The following is a 23,166-nucleotide window of genomic DNA, read 5'->3' as shown; positions in this document are numbered from 1 at the left end:
CTTTAATCGCAACACAACCTGGGAATCAAATTCATTCAGTGTAATGGAAAACATTCAACATGACCCTCTTCCTAGAGCAAGTTTCTGTACTAGAAACAGTTCACTCCAATTGCATAGGAGATTTTGTCCCACTCTAAATTAATCTATTTTAATTTCCAAAATATTAATCTCCAGATCAATAGTTAAAGTCTCGACTATTTAATCTTCATAGTGTGTGTCCGTTGATGCATTTTCAGATTATATGACTGCCTGAATCCCTTCCCGCATTCCACGCAGAGGTACGGTTTCTCCCCCGAATGCGTTCGCTGGTGTCTCTTCAGGCGGTTGGCACTTAGGAAGCTCTTGTCGCACTCGCCGCAGGAGTACGGCCGGACTCCCGTGTGGTAGCGCAGGTGGATGGTCAGGTAGCAGGACTGAGTGAACTTCTTGCCACAGTGGGGGCACTGGAAGGGCTTGTGGCCCGTGTGGAAACGCTCGTGCTTCAGGAGCTCTGCGTGGGAGAAGAAGCCCTTCCCGCAGTCGGAGCAGAGGTACGGCCGCTCGCCCGAATGAGTCAGCTCGTGGCGGATCAGGGTGGCCTTGTAGACGAAGCTCTTGTCGCACTGCGAGCAGCTGAAGACGTCCTCCCGGGTGTGGCAGCGCTCGTGCTTCTTCATGTTGCGCTCCCTCTTGAAGCTCTTGCCGCAGAAAGAACACATGAAGGGCATCTCCTCGGAGTGGATCTTCATGTGGCTCAGCAAACCCCCCTTGTAGAGGAATCCCTTGCCGCACTGCGTGCACGTGTGCGGCCGCTCCTTCTGGTGGATGCGCTGGTGCGCAGTGAGGGCCGCCCGGTAGGCGAAGCTCTTCCCGCAGTTGCAGGTGTGCACTCTCTCTTCCTGGTGAGTCTGGAGGTGCCTGTTGAGATAGCTGGCACAGCTGAAGCCCAGGTCACAGCGGGGGCATTTGTAAGGACGCCCCCCCTTCTCCGCATCCTCGCCATGGGTCTTCAGGTGTCTCACCAGTGCGGACTTCCAGGCGAACGCCCGGCCGCACTCCGAACACAGGTACTCGCCGTTCTCCATGTGGGTGCTCTTGTGCTCCCTCTGAGCTGCCAGGGACTTGAAGAACTCCCCGCAGATCAGGCACTCGTACTTGCGCCCGGTTTTGTGCGTCTGCCTGTGCCTCTCCAGCGACTGTTTGAAGGAGAACCGCCGTCCGCACTGAGAGCACAGGAAGGGCTGCTCGCCTGTGTGGATGCGCTGGTGGGCTTTTAGTAAGGACTGGAACTTGAAGCTCTTCTCACAGTCTGGGCAGCTGAAGCGGCCCTCCTCATCTGCAAGGGGCCGAGAGGACGGCTCGTCATCCTCTGTCTCAAGGGAGTGGACCGTGTCAATGTGCTGCTGGACCTGGGCTTCCTCCGAGTGGTGGCAGGAGCACTCAGGACAGGAGAAAGCAGCTGATGAGCCATCTGCAACAGAACCTTCAGGAAGAAACAAAAAACACATCTGAGACTGGAGCGAGAAACTAACATTATTCTCAGAAATGGTAAAAACGTGTGCTTGCATTTTGGACTTTTATGGTTGGAAGAGCAAATAAGGGATACTCCTTAACCCTCCAAATTACAGGTTGAAAATAAATGACCACACAATTTGCCCATAACTAATTAAACTGCAGTTTTAAGTTGTAATTATAAAATAATAACGGTGCCTGTCAAGGCATTTAAGGAGGTATAGGCCCAACTTGGCAATTCTTTCTGGTCTGTGATTTCGATCAGATTTTTGACCTGCCTTTATTTTTATAATATATTGTAATCTCTAAGTTCCCTTACCTCTGATTCTGTAACTGTAGTGCGAAAGATCAAACAACTCACTCTCTTCACCGTCCTTTGCAGAGACCATGGGCGAGCCATAAGAATGCTCTGCACTGTTAACGAGAAAGCAGAAATCAACAGCCTCGCAATATTCAACTCAACATAAAATATCACGTTATATTTCTATGTAGTAACCCTGTAATAGAACCAGGATGAAAGAAACTGAAATAAACAAAACAGTTTGTGAGACGAGACGTTTTTACCAATGGAAGGGCAAAGGCTTCAGCTCCAGAGGGTTGGCCTTGGTGATCTCCTTCCTTCGTTTAGTGCCCATGCGCTTCTGTAAATTTATCACCTGGATCTTCATGGTCGGTTTGCGTTTTCGCCCACTTGTTCGAACCTTCACCGGGGAAACGACCCCCGTGTCAAGTTCGGGCACGGTGCATTCAGGCTCAGAGGTGGGACGCTCACAGCTCTGAACCGCCGCGTTCTCCGGATCAACATCATCATCATCATCATCATCCGCCTGCAGCTGGCTGTCGGGTTCGGCAGGTGCAACGGGAGCGTCGCTGATATTTTCATCACCTATAACCGCCTCTTGCCCATCCTCACGGCTCGCTGTGGGCATGCTGGCGTTGTGATCATCAACGTGAGTTTTTAGGTGCCTTGCAAGCGCCAGCTCACAGTTAAATTTCTTGTCGCACCGATGACAGGCGTAAACGCCGTCTTCCATGTGCGTGAGCTTGTGCTCCGTGCGGGCAGACAAGGAGTGGAAGGTCTCCCTGCAGACGACGCAGCTGTACTTGCGTCCGGTTCTGTGCGTGTGCCTGTGCCTGTCGAGGGACTGCCTGAACGAGAAGCAGCGACCGCAGTCGTTGCACCGGTGGGGGCGCTCCCCGGTGTGGATGACCCTGTGGGCGATCAGCGAGGAGGCAAACTTGAATTTCTTCTCGCAGTCCGGGCAGTCATGAGGTCCCGTGGAGACTTTTTCTTGGGAGGACGCCAAGTCGTCCGCGCTAACCTCTGGATGGATGATGTCGGCCGAACCGCTCGCGGCTTTGTCCTGGGTTGCCTCTTCCCCTGCTTCACCCACGTCTTCCTCCATGGCCGCCTCTTCAGGAAGCACTACCAGCGAATCGTCGGCGCAGACGTCGGTTCCTTCAAAGCAGTTTTCTCCCGTTGCCACCTCGAAGCCGGTGCGTGCGTCCAACTCCACCTCTGCGTAGTCGGTCACTGCGACGATTTCAACCGCTATGTCGTCCACGAATGATGCGGTGTGTGCGTCATCGCAGAGGCCTTGCTGTGTATCCGATTGGTCGGGATGTTCCGTGGGTCTGGCCGCTCTGCTGGACGGCGCTGCGGAGAGGGAGGACAGGATGCTGTCACCCATGCTGGAGGGTGGAACTGCACCAACGAAAAAAAAAAACAGGACAAGGGCGACACAGACGTTATTGTCGTAGAGCTGCGTCAGAGAAACACAGCGGCAGTGGAGATGGGAAGTAACTCACCGTGCTGCTCCAAATGCCCGAGGTGTTTGTGGTGCTGGAGCAAAATGTTCAGGTCCGTAGGCTCCGAGACTAAATGCACACAATCCTCCAACACAGAGCGTTCGGCTCCAAGCCAGGAAACAGTCTGTGGGAGATGCATGAAAACACACATAAACACCAAATCCAATCTAAACATTTCATCTCAAGACATGAGACTTGCTGATTAAAAACCCTGTAAAACACATTTCTGACCAACAATGACCTCTGACATTGTGCGTAGCCTCATTTAGTCTACACTCGCAGTTCCAGACAGTTCCTAACAGAGCACATAGCCATTATTGCTATATATGGTATGCAATCTTATCTACACTCTTATCTAAAATTCGTTTGACGACACATACACAGACTTGTAATGATATTGTAAAGATAAGACCAGTGGCGGCTGGTGGAAAATGTTCTAGGTCGGGCCATCCTATCAATTTCAGCAAACATCCCAGTATAATAATAATATAATAATAATAACTTTAATTTATATAGCGCCTTTCAGGGGACCCAAGGCCGCTTTACAAGAGTAACAGTTTAGACAAAAACAGTTTAGACAAACAGTCAGAAAAACAGAACAAGTAAACTAGGGGCCGAAAGCCTTGGCGAACAGATGGGACTTGAGGGCCCTTTTGAAGGCGTCCAGAGTGGAGATGTTGCGGATCACCGCAGGGAGAGAGTTCCAGAGGGTGGGGGCTGCCACACTGAAAGCTCTGTCCCCGAAGGTTCGCAGTTTGGTGCGGGTGGTGGCAAGCAGGCCAGAGTCTGAAGACCGCAGGTTCCGGGGAGGGGCATGTGGGCGGAGGAGGTCCGATAGGTACTGGGGGGCATGGGCATGGAGGGACTTGTAGGTGAGGAGGAGGATCTTGTATGAGATGCGGGACTTGACCGGGAGCCAGTGGAGGTTGATGAGGGTGGGGGTGATGTGCTGCCAGGGCTTTGTGTGAGTGAGAACCCTGGCGGCAGAGTTTTGTACATACTGGAGCCTGTATTGTTGGGTACCCAGAACAGGACACCATTGCAGTAGTCCAAGCGGGAGGTGACAAATGCATGGACCAGGGTTTCAGCAACAGACTCCGAGAGTGACGGTCGGAGTCTGGCAATGTTCCGGAGATGGAAAAAGGCAGTTTTGGTGACGGACTTGATGTGGGACTTGAAGGAAAGGGTGGAGTCCAGGATGACACCCAGGTTGCGGACTTCAGGAGATGGGGTATGATTTAATGCAAAAAAATGTAAGTATCAAACACGCATTATTACGTTGCAGTTAAATATTTAACATGTATTCCAACATGAAAACAATCAGTAAATAACACTTATATAATATAATATAACATGTTTATTTATTGAGATGCCCCTATGGACCTTGTTATAGGAGGTAAATATCAGGATAAGTAAACATGAAGTGTAATTATGAATACTGATGTTAAATTAAGCTATGATGAGTTTTCACTGTTAATTTAACATCTCTATTACATGTTGATGCCTCCATGACCAAGTTAAGCAGATGAGACTGAGGCTATGTAGAAGAAAAGATGTTCACTTTGTCTCATATGTAGCTTGACAGAGTTCTCCATGTGTGTCCTGGTGTTCTCATGTTTCCTTACCTCCTCATCCCTCACTCCCTACCCTGGTGTTCTCATGTTTCCTTACCTCCTCATCCCTCACTCCCTACCCTGGTGTTCTCATGTTTCCTTACCTCCTCATCCCTCACTCCCGTAACTGTCCGTGCTGGATCCGTCCCCGTTGTTTTAAAAAGCTAAATAAGTTATTAGCATGACATCATCCAGCTAGCCAAACCTGTCTACTGCTTCCCTTTCCCGCGAGTCTGCTGTCTGATTGTGAGGTCAGGCTGATCTGATATCAGCTCTTTGGCTGCAGAATCTCCTCAAAGTTCTCCTCTCAAACGGGTCTTGGAGGAGGAGTGCTCGCCTGTAGAGACTTCTCCTGACGAGAACGCGCAGCTATGGGCCTGATCGTTCTGACCCCAAGCTGAATCTATTTGAGGGCACTGATTGGCTAAATTGTATGTCACTTATTTATATCTTGAATCAGCAATTGGCTAAACTGCTTCATAGACCCGCCTCTTTTGGGCCAAAACGATTAGACCCCCCAAGCTGCGCGTTCTCAGAGTGTCGTGCACACAGACAGAGAGGACGAGCAGAGAGCACACAGGCGCAGAGGACGAGCAGGAAAATAATATATTTTGCGCAGATATCATATTTTACACACATTACTGGGTACATTCCATAGTTCAAAAACACAAATATTGACAATTTGTATAATTTATGATTATTATAATTTTATTTTTTTCCTTTTTTGTGTGGCTCTATTGACCAGCCGCCACTGGATAAGACCATTACACATTCTGAGCTACATTTGTCAGACCTTTCTATAAACCATTTACACTCATTTGTTTCTTTGATTAGCAGTAAGGTAATGTCATGTGCCACTGTACTGGAGGCCACAATATTACTATTTATATATTGTAACTTTAGTCTATTTATAGACTTGCATAGCCAGACATATCTCCGTCAGTCAGTGCTAAAGAAAGGTCTTGCTCCACACATTATCATTCTGGTATAGGGGGAACCCATTTTGTTGAAATTGTCTTTCGGTCACATGCAGCACAATGTACAACAGCCACTGTATGAAATATGCTAAATATATAAAGGTTGATTGACTGATATCATATCCCTGACATTATTGACATATTCTCTGGCAAATACCAATGTCCACCATCATTGCACACCATCAGGGACTTTTGAAATTGCCGCTGTTGTCTACCGTTTCTGCAAAGAAGTTAAACCGTATAGACTTAGTTTGGTAGTTTAAGTTATTCTTTGATGGGGAGATACTTTTAACTTTTCATTAAAAATGATGACAAAATGACACCTCTCACCTGCTCGAGGTCAGGAACTGGCAACAGCTGAGCCAGTCGACAGAGGAACTCCCAAAACAGCATCTGCAAGTCGCTGTCATACTGAGGTCCATACTCAGCAGGGAAGACCTCCTTTGAAAGACACAAAGAGTCAATTTTACTGCATCGCACAGACACCACCAAAATCAGGTATCAGCATTGGCTTTGTTTTGTTTCACTGGAAGTGAAACCGCCTCACCAAGAAAAAATCTTGTCTCTCTTCGGGATCTTTGAGCAGAGTCTGGATCAACTCAAGAAAGTTAACCGCTACTTCCTCTTCTTGTGTTTCTTTAATCTGCAATGAGGGCATAAAGATGACACATATTACAAGTTCACTACCGGAAAACCTCCTGAGTTGTGTTAATACACTTGTTGCCATGACAATAACAACAATATGTTTACAATAAACACATATTGATCTAAGAAGCAGAAATGTTACAAAAAAAGGTTAGAAATAAACAAATCTAGAATGACACTTACATCATTCAGGATGGGGTGTCGCGGTTTAATCTGGTTCAAGATGGACATGATGAAGTCCGGTTCCACGGGCTGTTCGCTTCGGCACAACTCAAGAATATACTGATGAGGAGATATTGTTCACAATACAGTTAACACATCTTTTTCTGTCAATAACTTTCCATCCAAAAAATAAAAAAGACAATAGGGTTGAAAGCCTCGTGTCCTCCACTGGTACCCACCCTGGCTCTCAATCCCAAATTAAGTTGCGTCCCATGCTTGTATATTAGCAGCTCTGGGACCATGTCCATCACCAAAGAGACAAACTCTGCCACTTTCCAGTAGTTCAAGACATCTTGTTTCCTCAGGACCTGCCACATGGAGGCTGCCATAAGCTGGAAAGGTGGGACCAGGAGGCGCAGCGACGCCAGAGGTAAGGGGTCACCTGAAAAATAGAAAAGCATCCAGACGGAAAGTGAATGCAGCTGACTGTTTATCCTAAATCAACTATCTGATATGTTATCTGTCTACAAAAGGCAAAATCACATTTGTCAAATTAATGATCAGACTGTACGATGATAGGGTGTCAGACTGGCACTATTATGTAGTTATTCCTGAGGTCATTCTGGGATCAATTAGGGCAAAATAATTGGTTTTAATTACACAACAAAGTGATGTATTCACAACATAAAAACACCAGGAATGTGAGGACAGTGAATAGCTATGTTGCCCATGTAGGTGCTTTTGTGCATTAGCTAACCCCTATAGGAACAGCGATGTGTTTTCAATGCAACTTCACTAGTGCATGTTCAATAACCACAATGTTGCTTAAACACGGTTAGCCATTTGCCAAGTTGAAACAGTACAGCACTCACTCATGTGACAATATGCATGCAAAATGCTATACAATAAAAAACGTCAAGGTAACGTTGCTATCCGAATGTAAGTTCCCGGTAATGGTTACTAAGCTAACCGGGCTAGAGTTAAAGCACTGATAAAAGTCAACATTAGCTCAACTATCACCAGCTGAACCTTTCCCCACTTTGCTTTTAATCGTTCTCGGTTTTCCTGTAAACAAACCTTTAGAAATAGCCGTGAAGACACTTGAGTCCATCTTCTCACACAGTTTTTAAAAATGTTAGTAACGCTAGCTGAGGTTAGCTGCTGTGATCCAGCTAACGTTAGCCAGCTACCCAGCAACAGTTGGCTGGTATTGGTAGAAACTGAATGACAAAGATGGGACTGAGGTAACGTTAGTTATCCAGCTGAAGCTACTAAACGTCCCCTCTAAATAAGATATACATTTCGATTGAACGTAAAATACTCAAAACAATCAGTTGGGTTAGTTAACGCTCCCGCTACATGGGGAAGTCGATTTGTTGTCAAAGCGCTCTTCTTCTCCATTTTTATTTTACGGAAGCTGACATTTATATTGTTGTTACCGCCACCTGCTGGAGCTTCTTCGCACTGCACCCACCTTCAACAGAATCAGACGAGCTGTTTCCCAGTTTCCAGTCTTTATGCTAAAATAAAATAAACTAACCATCTCTTGGCTTCAGCTTCATATTAAACAGGTTGTGAAAGTTGTGTAATTTGTTTCATGTGACATTCAAGAAGGAAGCAAATTCGAGCATTTCCAGACTGAGCAGAGTCTGGATCAACTCAAGAAAGTTAACCGCTACTTCCTCTTCTTGTGTTTCTTTAATCTGCAATAAGGGCATAAAGATGACACATATTACAAACCTCCTGAGTTGTCTTAATACACTTGTTGCCAGACCAATAACAACAATATGTTTACAATAAACACATATTTATCTAAGAAGCAGAAATGTTACAAAAAAGGTTATAAATAAACTAAGTTTAAATAAGAGAAAAAACAAAAACAAAATACATCAAAACAACCATTCAACACGCCAACAACGTTGTCCGTCACTCATGTCAACCATAATTTCAGCCCAACATCAGATATCAAAAAAACATATTCGAAGGGTTCTGTACACAGTATTATTTATGCTGGGATTGAGATTTGCACAGTAGCATCCTGTTTGAAGAGAGTAGCTGTCTTCTTAAAAGATAATGAGCATCAACACTGAACAGAGTCAAAACACCTGTGTGAGGTTAAGGAGGGCAAGTCACCAGCCAAATTTCTTGTTCTGACAAATATTTGGTCCATTTTCTCCATCTTGCTATGTATCTGAAGAGGACTTTAAAAGCCACGCGGCTAACTTCTTGCAGTGGGTGACCTCTCCATATAAGTGCCAGACCCCAGGAGATCCTGCACCCGTAGTCTGAGGAGATCAAGCCTCCTACAAAGGTTCATGCACATCATCAAGACTTCAGATGATGACAGTATATCCATGGCACGACAGGGAAAAGTGTCAAGAGTGCATCCTTGCATCCAAACTCATTTAATTCAAACTTAAACTGAAAGCCAGGATACCCGTTCACACAGTTCAAATAATTTAAGAAACTTTCTAGACACCACTGTACTGAAATAAAGTAATGCGATCAACATATTGACTCATTTTAATTTCTTCCGGTGTTGGTGTGTATTATTTTGTATTTATTTAGAAGTTATCAACAAATTGACCCCCCCCCAAAAAATGTAACACGTGCTTGTGTCAACCTGAGGACTGATTTCGACTTAACATTACGTTAGATTCAGGCGGATACTTTGGTCTCTCCTGATTGGTTCGCAAAAATCAAATCAGATGTCAGACTGCAGATGGAAAGTGTGACGAGTTGAAAATGATGTTTATCAGGCAATGATCGTCTCCTGCAATTCTGCGAGACAATCCCAAGACACGGGTCATGAAGTTGCATTCAGTGTGATCATTCAGCAGTTTTTAATACCCAAGTGGGCTTGGAGCCGCTTTCAATCAAGTCCCGTTTCTTTTGCGTTCACTCAACATTGCCTGATGTTGAAAAAAAAAGTACTTAGTCTAGTCTGAGTATGGACTGCTGAACGAAAAAATGCACCCACCTTATTGAGGACATATGTAAGACAATAGATGGTTTACCATATTCTTAATAATGGGAGGTGGTGGGTGGAGGTTATGCGGCAAGTGGTGGGCCAGGGTCATTTCCCAGGCATCTATCAGATGAACATTCAGTCCTTTGAACATGGCTCTGAGCACCTTGTTACACTGCAGCGAGTGCCAGTCGCTGTTGGTTAGCGACGCAAAAAGGTTTAAATCTTTGGGGTTCCCTGTCCGGATGACGACCAGCGTGCCTGGAGCCCTGTCCAGCAGCCGCACCACCGCCCTGCGGATGCTCTGCAGCCTCCTGATGTAGATCTCCATGGGGAAAGTGCCGAAGTGAGCCCAGATGCCAAAAACGACGACAATGTCGGGGCCTCCGATTAAGCCATCTAGCTCATTAGCAATGTAACGAAGCTCGCTGGTCGAGACAACGACAATCCGGATTGGAGGGCCGTGGAAGCGGGACGTCAACAATATGTTGTTTGCATTGTCCAAGGACATGTAAGGTCCAGCTTGCTTCGGGCTGTGCAGGTCAAACTCCTTAAGACCTGAAAGTATGACAGGGGGAACACATTAAGCAGCAGTGGTAACAAAATCATCTGTTGCCAGAAATCCCTGTGGATCAGCTACCTGGTAGAGCTGCGTTGAGGAATTCAAACCACTGCCTGACGGTGGAGTCTCCATACATGTGGACCACCTTGCCTTTCAGACACTGACTGATGGCAGACGCATTGAATTCGTGGACTGTGGTGCCAGCTAGTGCTCGCCACACACCCTGGTAGTAGTAACCAGAGGGTCCAGATGTCACAGTGCTGCTCTTCACCTTTAGCTGACCTGAGGAAGTTAAAGAATAAGGTTGGAGTTATCCCATGAAAAAACAAAACCAAGCTATAAAGGGATTGTATACTATAAACACTGCTAACAGGAAGAGCAACTCTCATGAACTTTTAGCCTTGTGCTCCATGCTCCCAGCACTCTTTTGGGCTGAATACAGTTAATCTCTCTTCAGGAGAACGCCAGAAAGGACCTCAGTGGACCTCATGCAATGATATTTTCATATTCTTATCTCAACTTTTGTTTCGTTCGGTGGAATCGTACAAGGGAGCCACTTCAGATTCAGCAAACGCTCCTAACTTCAGATGACTGTAAATGACCAGCGTGATGATGAATGTCACCTGTGCACAAATGAGCGTACGTTCATCATCATTATAAATTAGCACAAGTAACCCCAATAACACCATATAAGGCTAAGCGTCCTGCCTCATTATGTCCTATATTGAAGTCCTGCTTTCAGAGATCCATAAAGAAAAGTCTCTAATTTTTAACAGTGTGGTGGAAAAAAACGATTCAATCGTACCGAGTGAGTCCTATGATACTGAAATTAAGAAACATTGAGAAAACAAGTTTGTCTTTAAAGTATTCATTCTCTGCGCAGAGAAGGTTCAATCGTCATACAGAATGCAATGCGGTCTGAAGGCAAGGCAAGGCAAGTTTATTTGTATAGCACATTTCAACAACAAGGTAATTCAAAGTGCTTCACATGAAACCATTAAAAGCATAAAGGCAAAAGTAAAGGAGATTTAAAACATACATTGAAACAATAATTGATGTCTCCCTGAGACATTACGCTGCATGCAATCAACCATACACTGCCGCAACTCCGCAACTACTCGCACACAAACCACGTCTGGAAAAGATCTCTGCCGATCTGCGTTTTATAGTGTACGCCTTGCACGAACTCGGTCCCGGAGGAAATGGCGATATATTGTGCAGTCCTTTTAAAACCATTAAAAGCATCAAAACATAAGGCAAAAGAAAAGGAGATTTAACAGCAATTAAGAACAGTGTAAGAAATAAAATGCAGTAGTAAAATGCAGAAATGCAGGAAATTGATGAATATATGAATTGAATGTGGTTCAATTAAAGGCAGCAGCAAACAGAAAAGTCTTCAATCTTGATTTAAATGAGCTGAGGGTCTCAGCAGACCTGCAGCTTTCTGGGACTTTGTTCCAGATATGTGGAGCAGAAAAACTGAACGCTGCTTCTCCATGTTTAGTTCTGACTCTGGGAACAGAAAGTAGACCGGTCCCAGACGACCTGAGGGGTCGGGATGGTTCATAAGGTAGCAGCAGATCAGAGATGTATTTTGGCCCTAAACCATTCAGTGCTTTGTAAACCAACAGCAGGATTTTAAAGTCAATTCTTTGTTGGACAGGAAGCCAGTGCAAAGACCTCAGAACTGGAGTGATGTGATCCACCCTCCTGGTCTTAGTGAGGACTCGAGCTGCAGCGTTCTGAATCAGCTGCAGCTTTCTGCAGGAAGGAGGAAGAACCCAGAGTGTTGGTTGTGTACGACTTATAAAGGCATTGAGCACATGGTGGGGTAGTTCATCACGAGGACATCTGGACAACAGTTGCCATTCACTGATTAACCATTGAATGGTTAATCAGTGATTGGTCCACCGACTGCATCCCCATTCAGCCCCTTATCTAAGTTGACAATGTCATGTCCTTGACCTTGATTAACCCCCCACACACCCACACACACAATATTACTCAACTTGAGTGGACCCTCACTCACCATGTCTGACATTGATTAACTTTGTTAACCCTTACATACTGTTTATATTTTGACCCAGACCAAGAATTCCCTCATAGTAATTGTCTATACCTAATTTTAAACTACAATTCTATTTAGAATGTCTAAATAGCCCATGCCTCAGTAATAAATGTATGATTAATCCATAATAAATGTTTCAGAGAGCAGGGAGAGTGTATTTTTTATGTTTTACATTTGTTTTTGGAGAAAAACATCGACTATTACACATTATCATGTCCTGTTTTACATAAGACACAACAACATTAAAGCCATAATGATTTAAATATTTTGTTTTGAATTTGAAAATGGCATGAACATTCTGGAAGTGTTGGAATTGATAATATAACGATGTTTAATCATTGCAACCATTAAACGCTGCCCTCACTGCTATATCATAAGAAATCATAATTATCAATATTAATTCAACATTTACCTCTTAGAACACAAAACATTACATAATAAAATGCTTATTATAAACTAGTCAATGATAATAATGTTATGACCCCCCCCCCCCCCGACCACCACCTTGCAGGTGCAGATCTTGTGTCTGTGACAAGGCACCCTCTGACCCCTTTGTGCACCATGATCACTCCTGTGCTCTTTTACTATTTCACTGTTTCGAGATTCCCCCATGCCCCTTCAAAGACCAGCAGGTGTCTGTCACTGCGGGAACCTGGGCAAGTGTTGGTGGAACGCAAGTGTTGGTGGAACACAGACAGTTCTCGTGACAGTGTCGAGGTCGCCCTTGAACTCAGTCCCATAACAAATACACACAAACATGGCCTGTACAGTTTCACAGTTTCAAGATTTCCTAAAACCACAATTTTCCTTAATTTGACCCACACTGGTAGATTTAAAATCCATCTCAATAGATACGGGTCAAATTTGACCCAAAACAGCCTCAGTCTATAAAAACTTGTAGCACCATGTACAAAAGTGTAACATTTTAAAATGTTAAATCTTTGTGTATTTTGGGTCACTTTAGGAAAAGTCATCAAATTTCAGGCTAAAAGAATGACATTTAGGGTATTTTTACTGCCGTCAAACGGGTCAAAATACTGAGTGGTCAGACAATAAAAACAGATAGATAAGTCCAGTGGAAATTAGCCATCACAAGAGTCAGCAACAGAATTAAAGGACCTGCTAAAGTCAAGGGATGGGGAACAATAAAGAATGATGTAATTGCACGGCCACTGAAATAAAGAAGAAATGGTTCCATATAAAAAAAGTCTCGCTCTAGTTAGTTTTAGTCATACATATCAAATAAAATGTTGTGATCTACCTTGTGGCAACACGGTGACACGAGCAGGTCCTGACGCCCGAATGGAGACTTTCAAGTTAACACCCCTGAAGAAAAGCACACACAGTAAAGAGAAAATGCATTTCCTGCTGAAAATGCGTTGGAATGCTGAAAGCTGAAATTAATCTCAAAAACATTGCTGAAAATAGATATCCAATTTTTAAAAAATTGCAAAAAGCTTAATAATTCAAAAAGTTGAAAGATTACAAATATGAAGTCATGTCACCCCTCTCCTGAAAGAGCTGAACATTTTGAGATTCGAACAGTTTCTGTAGCTTAAAAGAATTCCAGCAGCAGTGATATTTGTTGTAGTAGTAGTAGAAGTTGTAGTAAAAGTATTATTAGCAGTATAAGTATTAGTAGCATTTGAATAAGTACTAGCTGTAGCAGTAGTGATATTTGTAGTAGCAGTAGTAGTAGAAGTATTAGTAATTAGAAGAAGTAGTAGTATCAGTCGTCGTAGTAATAGCTGTAGTAGTGGTCGTAGTATTTTAACAGCATTCCAACAATAAAGAAACAGGATGACAATAGTTGGAATGAAATTAAAATTAGAAAAATCTAGCCCTAAAAAGAGAAACAACTGCTTGAAAGTTCATTCAACATCACAAAAAACGTAACCCCTAAAAATACATTTTGTGAATTAAAGCAGCACTAATTTATATAATTGTCATATAAGCAATGGGTCCAATGACTGCGTAATGTGCAAGGTGCCACTCGCAGTGATGAACCCAGAGATAATGATTACTATCTACAGAACATTTTAGCATCTTTCAGTTCATATTCTTGGTTTTACGGCCGGCAAACTAAACTGTTTTGGTTGAGCCTCACCGTTCTCATCAACATATTTTATTGCTGCAGCTGTTTCATGCCGGAAAGCTGATGAACGAATTGAACCGTTAGTTAGTCCTGCCACTCCAACGCAGACTGGTCAATCAAAGTGTAGCTTTGGCCAACTCTAACCAGGGTCTGACAACTATCCGGCTATATAAACTCCAATGCAAACCTTTCAGATTTACTTCATTTTCAGGCTAGTTTTGGGGATCTGGAGCTAGTCCTGGTTAAATGTTGTGGAATAGTGAAACTCGTTGCCTGAAGAAGTTGAAAGGAGATTTATGTTTAAACGTTACATTTCCATGAGAAAACCTGTGGGGCTGACATTAGCAGAGTACGTTAGCACATCATAGCGTTACAACTTCTTTGCTACGCTAGACACTCAAGGTATATATATGCTGCTTTTGTTTTTTTTAATGATTGTAACAGTGAATATACTTCGTCGTCTGTCTCTGTTTTCCCAAAAATGTGATATTATGTATTCAGTGAGTGCAGTTAGTGACAGTGTGGGCTCCATGGTAGCTCTGACATTTTGACGGAGTATCAGCGGGGGGCGGGGCTAAGTGAAGGGTCAATTGTGCTCTACCAACCACTAAACAGCAAACAGACAATATCAGCGACAAGCAGGTTGAACAAAGCGCCACATTTAGATTAAAGCAGATATTTCCCTCTGACGTTGGCGAAGACCAAAATACAGCTAAAAGGAGAAGAATTATACGACACAAGACCAAATGAATGTTAATGTGCCTCCATGTCAACTGGTATCAAATAGGCCAGTGTTTGCTCACATTTTAGCCATATCCACTTTACAAGGTGCATAATAATAGCTTGTTGTGCTGCCTCCAAGTGGCAAAAAATAATAAGTGTGCATCTGAAAGTTTAGAAAAGACGACATCCAAAATAAAATGACTTTACAATAATTCAATTTAAAGTCAAACAGCAAATACTATCTAATGTTCCAAATGAAAGTCAACTAGTATGTTTCAGACTGGTTTGTTTGATTTGCATTACCTTTAAAACATTTTCATATTTAATCTTAACTGCATGTAGTTACAAACTTCTGAAACATTCCACCAAGGAGATACAAAGGTAACACTGGATGTACGTATTTAGAAGTCACACAAAATCCCAGTCTCTCTGCTCCCTCACCTTTGAAAGAGCTTCTCCTCATTGGCATTGAGCAAGTTTGCTTTGGATCCTCCCATGTAGTGGTTGATCCTGGCATCACAGCTCAGGTTCTTTGGCTTGTAGCAGAACCACGGCTCGCCTGTACGGAGGTCAGTGTAGTTGCACAGCAGCTGCGGGGTTGGCCGTAGGCAGACGTCACAGAGGGTGGTTTCAGAGAGTGAGCCTGAGCGGAAGAGGCTCTTGAAGTAAATCCTGTCGGGCTGTTCTCTGTTCAGCCTGTTCAGCACTGAGATGGCCTCACCAGGGTGAACCAGAGTCACCTGATTGGACAGAGAACCAGAGTTTTCACCAAGTCCAATCATGTTCAGTCATATCAGTAATACTACTTGAAGCGCCACACTTTTAAAGGTTCACGTCTTCAAGTCGTGAACCAGATAAATCGCAGAGAATAATCGCTGGAGAATTTTCCATTCACTTAAACACTCCTCTGAACTAACTAAAGGTGGGCGGGGCTTCACGGACAATCAGTAAAAAAAACGTTTGAAACATCTCGGTACCTCAACCTGTGCGTCTCCTTCCCAGAGTAAAGAGAATACAGCAGAGTAGCTCCCATTCAGATGATCCACCACTTGCCCAGCCACACCTGCTTCAAGCTTCCGGTTGTGCAGCCGGGCGAGTAGGAAGTCCCCCCCAGACTTCTTGGGACGACCCTGGAAGTCAGAGGTTTGTATCATGACCTCCAGCTGATCCCCTACATGCCACTCTCCCCCTTTCATCCCTGGTAGAATGGTGAAGTTGCTGTGAGCTGGATCACTGGTCTGCTCCAGGAAAATAGGAGCTGGCAAAAGTGGAGTTTCAGGCCAAGCAGTGGAGTCCAGTATGAGACGTTCCTCCAGAGCGTCCTCAGGGGACAGTGGCTGGAAGGTGCAGAAGCTGCGATTCATTTGAGGATGAGTGGAGACTGGCTGATGATCCACCATGATGATGGTGGATTTAGGCTGAAACTGGCAGGGGGTTGAGAGAGACAGATGGTGTCAAAGATGCAACAAGTAATTAACTAAATGCAGCAAAAGTGCAAAATCTTCAAGGTTTTCAAGGTCTTTTTAAATGAAATTCATATTTTGGGATATGTTGTGTCTTTGGCCAAGAAGCACTTGAGGATGTTTCATGCCCAATGGTGTAACAATACAGTGGAATACTTTCATAGCGGAAAGATGTATTGAATAATTAATGCATATAAAATGGATTGAACCACTAACGGTACAAAAGAGACAATTAGTCGTGTCACAAACACCACTGATGAGAGAATTCAAGCCATTAAACCTCAAAGTCCTCCCTTTAGTGGCCAGCTGTTTTGGGGCATCTCGTGGCTTTTTATAAACTATTTGCGACCCATTTCTTAAGGTCTTTAGGTCTTCAGTAAGAACGAATGGGAAGCAGGTTGTGTAAAGTATAGAATACTGCCAGCTTTATCCTTTAACTGGAGGAGATGCAGGATTGAGATTGACAACATCATTTAACTGCATTAACTTGCCAGGCTCCATTGGATTTGAAAATATCCAGAAACAGACGAATATCAAACATTTCAAACAGGGTCCACCCTTCAATCAGATCCCACTAAAACTTAAAAGTTCTCACCTCCAGATTGTCCATGTATCGTAGCACAAAGATGACGACAAAGGCAGCCAGACAGAGGAGGAGGGCGCCGTACTCCCTTCTTAAACAAGCTGTGGCCTTCATGATCTGGTACTGTAATGGTAAATTTATACTTAGTATATATTTCTACGTGTGTAAATGCCTATAATCACTTGTACTTTTGCTCTGAACTCAGTCCACCTTCACCCTTTGTGTTAACATACATGCTCAAATGTATCTTGCTGTTGGGTAATGGAAATATTCTTATAAGTATTTTATATTCTTATCAGTAAACTGTTGTACAACTTGTTTTCCAGCAAGATATCATAAGCTTGCATCATGTAACTTGTGATCCATGCAGCAGCTGACTGCCTGCACACATATCCTCTTCTTCTCTGTGTTGGATAACAAGTATAAAGTCACATGTTCTATGCTCCAAGGATACAAGATATGTATCTGTGTGTCTACATAGATAACTAGATTAACTGCCACAGCCTTCATGGCCTGAAACAGGATGTTGCAGTACACAGGCCCCCACGCCTGATCACTCTCTTTATAACTCTGTGCGACATTAACGTGGTAGCGCACACTTCTACAGACTCTCTGTGACTCTGTGACTCTGTGTAACTGTGCCTCTTCTTGCAAGAATAATTACTTTTAAAAGAGAAGTTCTGTTTGACGATATTCTATATTTCAGTTTAAAAAGACTCAACAGCGGGTAAAATCATTTTCTACCACTAAATTAAAAAAGAAAGTAAAAAAACAAAGGGGTAGCTGGCACCTTGTAATGCTAAATAATATTATTTGTTAAAACTTGAACTCCATTGTGAAGTCATCTCAATACAAATATTGTGACACCGCCAGCTTTCCAATTATTATTTGAAAAATATCAGTTTCACTTTTATTAAAGAAGCAGAGTCGGAGTTTTAAGCCCTACTCTGCACAGAGAAGGAAGTTCATTTCAACGACTCTGAAGTCAGTGTAAACCACCACAAATTCTAAATGTTATCCCTTTACTCTGTTGTAGTAATTTATAGTGAGGTTTTTTTCTTCATAAAAACACATAATGCAAATGATAATAAAAGAAAGGAAATAAAAGATTGTATGTTTGGTTTAAACAAATTGTAATGATGTATTATACGCTGCCTGGAGCTGGTGTTAGGAAGTCAAATAGCTCATAATTCATCTCGAATATCTATTTATATTGTTGTGAAAACGTCTCCTTCATACAAGTGCATTCAGACAAGTTTCTCACCAACACTACATTTTACGAGATTACATGTGAACACATCATGATAACGTTATACTTTAACTTCGCTCACTCATTTCCCTCGTTTCCTCTGGACTCGGTTAAACCTTCTCGCTTTTCTTTCTTCCTCCTATTGCATCCGCCACTTTTCCTTTCGACCTCCGTTAAATATTGCTTTTGGTCTATGATGCACTGAAGCGGACTGCAAAATGAGTGCCGCTTTATCTCCCAGTTCATTTCCTTTGACACAGCCACACCCGGAGACGGCGCCGCGTTAGCAACGCGTCTGTTTGAATTCTGTATAATGTGTGTCGTGTAGAAACAGGGATGTCTGAAGATGGCTAATGAAGAACTTGAATCTTAAGAAATCATTACCCTCGATGGTCTTGAGGCCTCTATCCACTATAAATCTAACCTTATTGCCAGCATTTTCCCCGTGAATCATTTATAACTGCTACTCCTACCTTGTTTGCGCAACTCTTTGATACATCTGAGAACCCGGACATGGTGTGGTTAATGTCAATATACGGAAAAAAACCCTCTATCTTTTTCCCCCATTTAAAAAATAAAAAGTCTTATTTTGCACCAGGAAGTATCCACGGTGCTATCGCTGCCATATATATATATATATATATATATATATATATATATATATATATATAGATATATATCTATAGATATCTATAGATATATATAGATATATATATATATAGATATATATATATATATATAGATATATATATATATATATACATATACAATTTCTTTGTAAATCCCAAATCTTGTGAAAAATGTCCTGTTAAACTGTTAAACTATGGCGATGTGCCAAGAACAAACAGACGGATGAAGTTCAGTTTAGTTCAGCTTTCAGATACTGAAAATATAACTCAGAAATATAGAATTATTCTGCACAATGCGTAGGCCTACTTCTACTTTAGTTACTTGAAGTATATCATGACGCTGATACTTTTGCACGTTTACCTGCCTTTTATAGACTGATCATGTTTTTAACTTGATGTAATCAACAAAGTATCCAGTAACTACAGTCGAGTAAATGTGATGGAGTACAAAGTAGTAATGGAGTACAGCATGAAGCAGAAGTAGTAGAAGTAAAATACAAGTACCTCAAAATTGTACACATGTACAGTATATTCGAATGGTTACTGGCAACATTTAGTTTTCATTATTAAATGAAAATTGAAATAAACTTAGTTGAAGTGTTTCATGTGTCTTACCTCAGCAGAGATTCATTGTATCACAGTGATGAAATCTCAGTGTGATCCGTCACTTTATCCCTCTCTGGTTTACTGGAAGCTGTGTTCTCATTGTTTGACTTCCAGGTTTTGTATTTAAGGGTGGCTACCACCCACAGCACTGTATCCTGAATCCGTTTGAATCAAACAAACAGTAACTCAGGATGTTGATGAGCTAATTTCTGTTAACACTCATGTGCTGCCCCAGAGTGTCTTTTACAGGCTGTAAATGAAAAATAAAATACAAATAAGAAACATTTTAATAGTAAAGTTTAATTGAAAATTCATGTCATTTGATGAAATTCATGAAAAAAACATTTATTTACTGAGACAAAAAAAAAAAATCATTATTATATGTAAGAAAAAAAGAATGCTGTCCACAGCCCAATCCCAATCTCCACACTCACTGACCGACGGATTTTGAGTTTGAGACGCGCTACAGCAAACTCACGGACTTTGAGGCGTGCTCTCGCAAACTCGCGGACTTTGAGGCGTGCTCTCGCAAAATCGGTGAGGGTTTAAGGCTGTCCCACTGTCAAATCATCGAGTGTTTGAGGGCTCTCTCGCAGACATTTTAATCCCTTTATGAACCCTTTCCGTAAATCAGCATTTCTGCAGACTACATCCAAAGTCTCTTCGTTCCCCGTTTCCCTCACTTGCGTCCTTTCCATGCGAGGAAACGAGGAAATATGTTTTAAGAGATATGACTATGAGACGTCCTTTCCTCAGTTGCGTCAAATGAAGCGACGTCTGTTTCTGATGACGGCGGCCGCTGATCACAGCTGTCAGTCGGCTTTAACAGCTGCAGAGACTTTTGAGAAGTTTGTGTCTGTACACATGATCACTGTAGCCTATAATAGTAACTAATAATACTAATAACTAATGAAGACACAGTATTCATCACTGTAGAGGTGTTTCTCTCTGTAGCCTGTTACCTCTTTAACAAACTGTCCTGTTTATAAGTGCAGGATCGATTTCTACCGAGGGAATGCGATTCATTTATTTATGAATTACTTGCGAATTATAATACTGGAATGTATTTATTAGGCTTCATTTTTCAGGTTAAATTGAAATTATATAACTCATCAAACCCGACACTCAGGAATGATCAGCCTCACGTGACTGAATGAAATGATGATAAATGATGTAAAAAGCTCTTTCTGACTTTTAATCCATAATCCATAATCCATAATATCCATAATATCCATAATACAAGTTATTGAGGGAAATAACAGATCATGAAAAGACAAATCTTTCTAACAAATTAAGAAAGTTGTTTGTGGTCCTTTTGTTATTTCGACCTGCAATGAACATATATTTAAACCAGATGGTGAATCAGAAAACGAATCAAATATAAAACTAGAGTTTAACTAGAAAAAGCATTTCCTGCTGAAAATGCGTTGGAATGCTGAAAGCTGAAATTAATTGTGAAAAAATTGCTGAAAATTAAGAAATGGGAGACTATCTGTTTGAAAAATGTTGAAGCTCGAGAGAGAGAGCGAGAGAGAGAGGGGGGAAAGAATTAGTGAGAGAGAGAGAGAGAGGGGAAAGAATTAGTGAGAGAGAGAGAGAGAGAGCGAGAGAGCGAGAGAGAGAGGGGATCGAATTAGTGAAGAAGGGGAGAGGAGACAGAATCATAATGTTAGATAAACACAAACCGGTTATTAAATGACAGGCTCATCACAAGCATTTCAGTTAGGATTCATTCTGTGGGGCTTTTATTTTAAAATGGTGTGTGTGTGGGGGGGGGGGGGGGGGGTGGGTGAAAGACCTCTAAAGAGCCCTAAGACCTGAATGACTGTATGAGAGACACACAGAGAGAGAGAGGGGGCAAACTTTCTCATTTGGAGATTGTACTATGTTTTATCATTTACAGCTTACATGACTGTTGTCCTGCTCTGCCATGTCTTTCCTCGTCTCTCCCTCTTGTGTCACGGTGTGTGTAAATGTCACTCGATTCAGGAAACTTATCAGAATCAGAATGTGTGTGCGGCTTTTATTTTAAAATGGGGTGTGTGTGTGTGTGTGTGTGGGGGGGGGGGGGGTGGAGGAGGGGGTAAAGACCTCTGAAGATCCCTAAGACCTGAATGACTGTATGAGAGAGAGACACAGAGAGAGAGAGAGGGAGAGGAGTGTATGTGCGCGTGTGTCTGTGAGTCTGTGTGTTTATCAACATCACTAATTGGCTCAATCGCGAACACCTGTGTGCCTGAAGCCATTTCATGGAGATAAAACAGGGAAACACCTCTCAAACAAATCATCAAAACTCCCATAACCGTAGCTCCTATTGCTCCGATGTTAATAATTGAGAGGAAGGATGACTTGAGAAACAGATCCTGTAAAAATTGTGTCTGTAGTGTAAAAAATGTGGCTTAACTGGCGATCTAGAAATGGGGTACCGTGTTCTGTGGAAGATGTTTTTGAAGCAAAATTTAACATTGGTCTCTATGGAGCAGAAAGTTGGTTTTCCTCTCAATTAACGGCTTAACAGCATTAACAGCACTAGGAGAATTCAGCATACAGAACTGCAGAACAGAATATCTAATGGCCTCTGCTAGTTGCTTACAAATAAAGGAATATTATATTTTTGAGTATAGAGCCTAACAGTAAGGTGGATGCAGTTGTATCAGCCTAATGCACACAGTACAGGTGTTTAAAGTCCAGATTGTCATCATTTACAGGCCACAATGTTAAATCCAAGATGTTACCTGGCATTGCAATTATGTTTATCTGGTCTGTGTGTCATTGATACAATGCTACGATTGTTTTTTGAGAATAAAAAAAGGTGTGGTTCCCAAAAAGATGACACACTTTTAGGTGAGCCAGGAAGTAGGCATCCACTGGATCCCTCCCTGTACAAGAAGACAATGGATGTTTACCAGAAAGTAAAACGCCTAAAATGTTTTTAACAAACTACATTCTTGTTGCATGAGTATACACAAGGAAGCGAACAAGTCGGCGTGATGACATTCTTTTGTTTCATTGCGGCACTTGACAGAAACCGCATCTTTAAGACTCAAGAGGCTTCAAAATTCATGAGAAGGGTATTTATTTTATATCATAGAAAAAAAGGGTAGCATTTCTTAAGCTTGTATTAACCAAAGATTTTATTTCATGTAACCAAAAATAGATTAAAACAAAAACACTGACTTTGAGACAAGGGAACTGAAAGTGCATGAAGCCACGAAGGGCTTTTACCCTGCTTCATCTCACATGATTCAGAAGATCTCTGGAAAGTGATTGTCGCACCCCAGGTTCAGTAAGCTGTGCAATGTCACAGAACGCGATGTCTTGTCTGAATTTTGTATTTTAAAATGGTTTGCAGGAACTTGAAAGAAGATTTGACTGTGTCTCAACAGCTTGTGCAGTGTTAGTCTTTTTTTTATTAAACAGTGCGAGTCAGAGCTCTCTCTTCTATACTTAATTGATCGATATATTGCTTTAATATCTGATATATTGCTCAACGATGTGTGTCAAATTCAATCATACAGGTATC

General features: G+C 42.4%; 2 protein-coding genes across 8 annotated transcripts; both read right to left on the bottom strand.

Moving 5' to 3' along the window:
* Positions 1 to 3: 3 nt before the first annotated feature.
* Positions 4 to 8,067, bottom strand: LOC306795790 (uncharacterized protein). Of its 4 annotated transcripts, none has more exons than XM_079294419.1 (9): positions 7,775 to 8,067; positions 6,937 to 7,139; positions 6,719 to 6,817; positions 6,438 to 6,533; positions 6,221 to 6,331; positions 3,301 to 3,424; positions 2,056 to 3,196; positions 1,811 to 1,905; positions 4 to 1,462 (listed from the first exon to the last, which is right to left on the bottom strand). In XM_079294419.1, exons 1-9 carry the CDS (start codon positions 7,806 to 7,808, stop codon positions 195 to 197), a joined length of 3,171 nt encoding a protein of 1,056 aa, XP_079150545.1. In that variant the 5' UTR covers positions 7,809 to 8,067; the 3' UTR covers positions 4 to 194. The 4 variants fall into 4 exon arrangements, with proteins under 4 accessions (XP_079150545.1, XP_079150546.1, XP_079150547.1 ...); XM_079294420.1 differs by having other exon boundaries at positions 1,853 to 1,905; XM_079294421.1 differs by having other exon boundaries at positions 2,056 to 3,148.
* Positions 8,068 to 8,408: 341 nt separating this feature from the next.
* On the bottom strand, positions 8,409 to 19,705 carry LOC306795626 (NXPE family member 3-like). Of its 4 annotated transcripts, none has more exons than XM_079294189.1 (7): positions 19,653 to 19,705; positions 17,172 to 17,282; positions 16,091 to 16,537; positions 15,555 to 15,853; positions 13,557 to 13,621; positions 10,306 to 10,509; positions 8,409 to 10,223 (listed from the first exon to the last, which is right to left on the bottom strand). In XM_079294189.1, exons 2-7 carry the CDS (start codon positions 17,271 to 17,273, stop codon positions 9,679 to 9,681), a joined length of 1,662 nt encoding a protein of 553 aa, XP_079150315.1. In that variant the 5' UTR covers positions 17,274 to 17,282; positions 19,653 to 19,705; the 3' UTR covers positions 8,409 to 9,678. The 4 variants fall into 4 exon arrangements, with proteins under 4 accessions (XP_079150315.1, XP_079150314.1, XP_079150313.1 ...); XM_079294188.1 differs by lacking the exon at positions 19,653 to 19,705 and adding an exon at positions 18,793 to 18,880; XM_079294187.1 differs by lacking the exon at positions 19,653 to 19,705 and adding an exon at positions 18,491 to 18,631.
* Positions 19,706 to 23,166: the final 3,461 nt, after the last annotated feature.

This window comes from Melanostigma gelatinosum (genome assembly GCF_949748355.1).
Source record: "Melanostigma gelatinosum genome assembly, chromosome: 22".
Lineage (NCBI taxonomy): Eukaryota > Metazoa > Chordata > Actinopteri > Perciformes > Zoarcidae > Melanostigma > Melanostigma gelatinosum.
The sequence above is the reverse complement of the archived record's forward strand: the minus strand, read 5'-3'. Positions and strand labels throughout refer to the sequence as shown.

What these genes read in the sequence shown, in the direction of transcription:
- LOC306795790 (XM_079294419.1), bottom strand. Translation starts at nt 7,808, where the DNA reads ATGGACTCAAGTGTCTTCACGGCTATTTCTAAAG. An exon ending in GACACCCCATCCTGAATGAT is followed by an intron (nt 6,534 to 6,718) that starts GTAAGTGTCATT and finishes CCCTCATTGCAG; the next exon opens with ATTAAAGAAACACAAGAAGA. An exon ending in CGGGCATTTGGAGCAGCACG is followed by an intron (nt 3,197 to 3,300) that starts GTGAGTTACTTC and finishes TCGTTGGTGCAG; the next exon opens with TTCCACCCTCCAGCATGGGT.
- LOC306795626 (XM_079294189.1), bottom strand. Translation starts at nt 17,273, where the DNA reads ATGAAGGCCACAGCTTGTTTAAGAAGGGAGTACGGCGCCCTCCTCCTC. An exon ending in GAGGAGAAGCTCTTTCAAAG is followed by an intron (nt 13,622 to 15,554) that starts GTGAGGGAGCAG and finishes GCTTTTCTTCAG; the next exon opens with GGGTGTTAACTTGAAAGTCT. An exon ending in CCTCAACGCAGCTCTACCAG is followed by an intron (nt 10,224 to 10,305) that starts GTAGCTGATCCA and finishes TCATACTTTCAG; the next exon opens with GTCTTAAGGAGTTTGACCTG.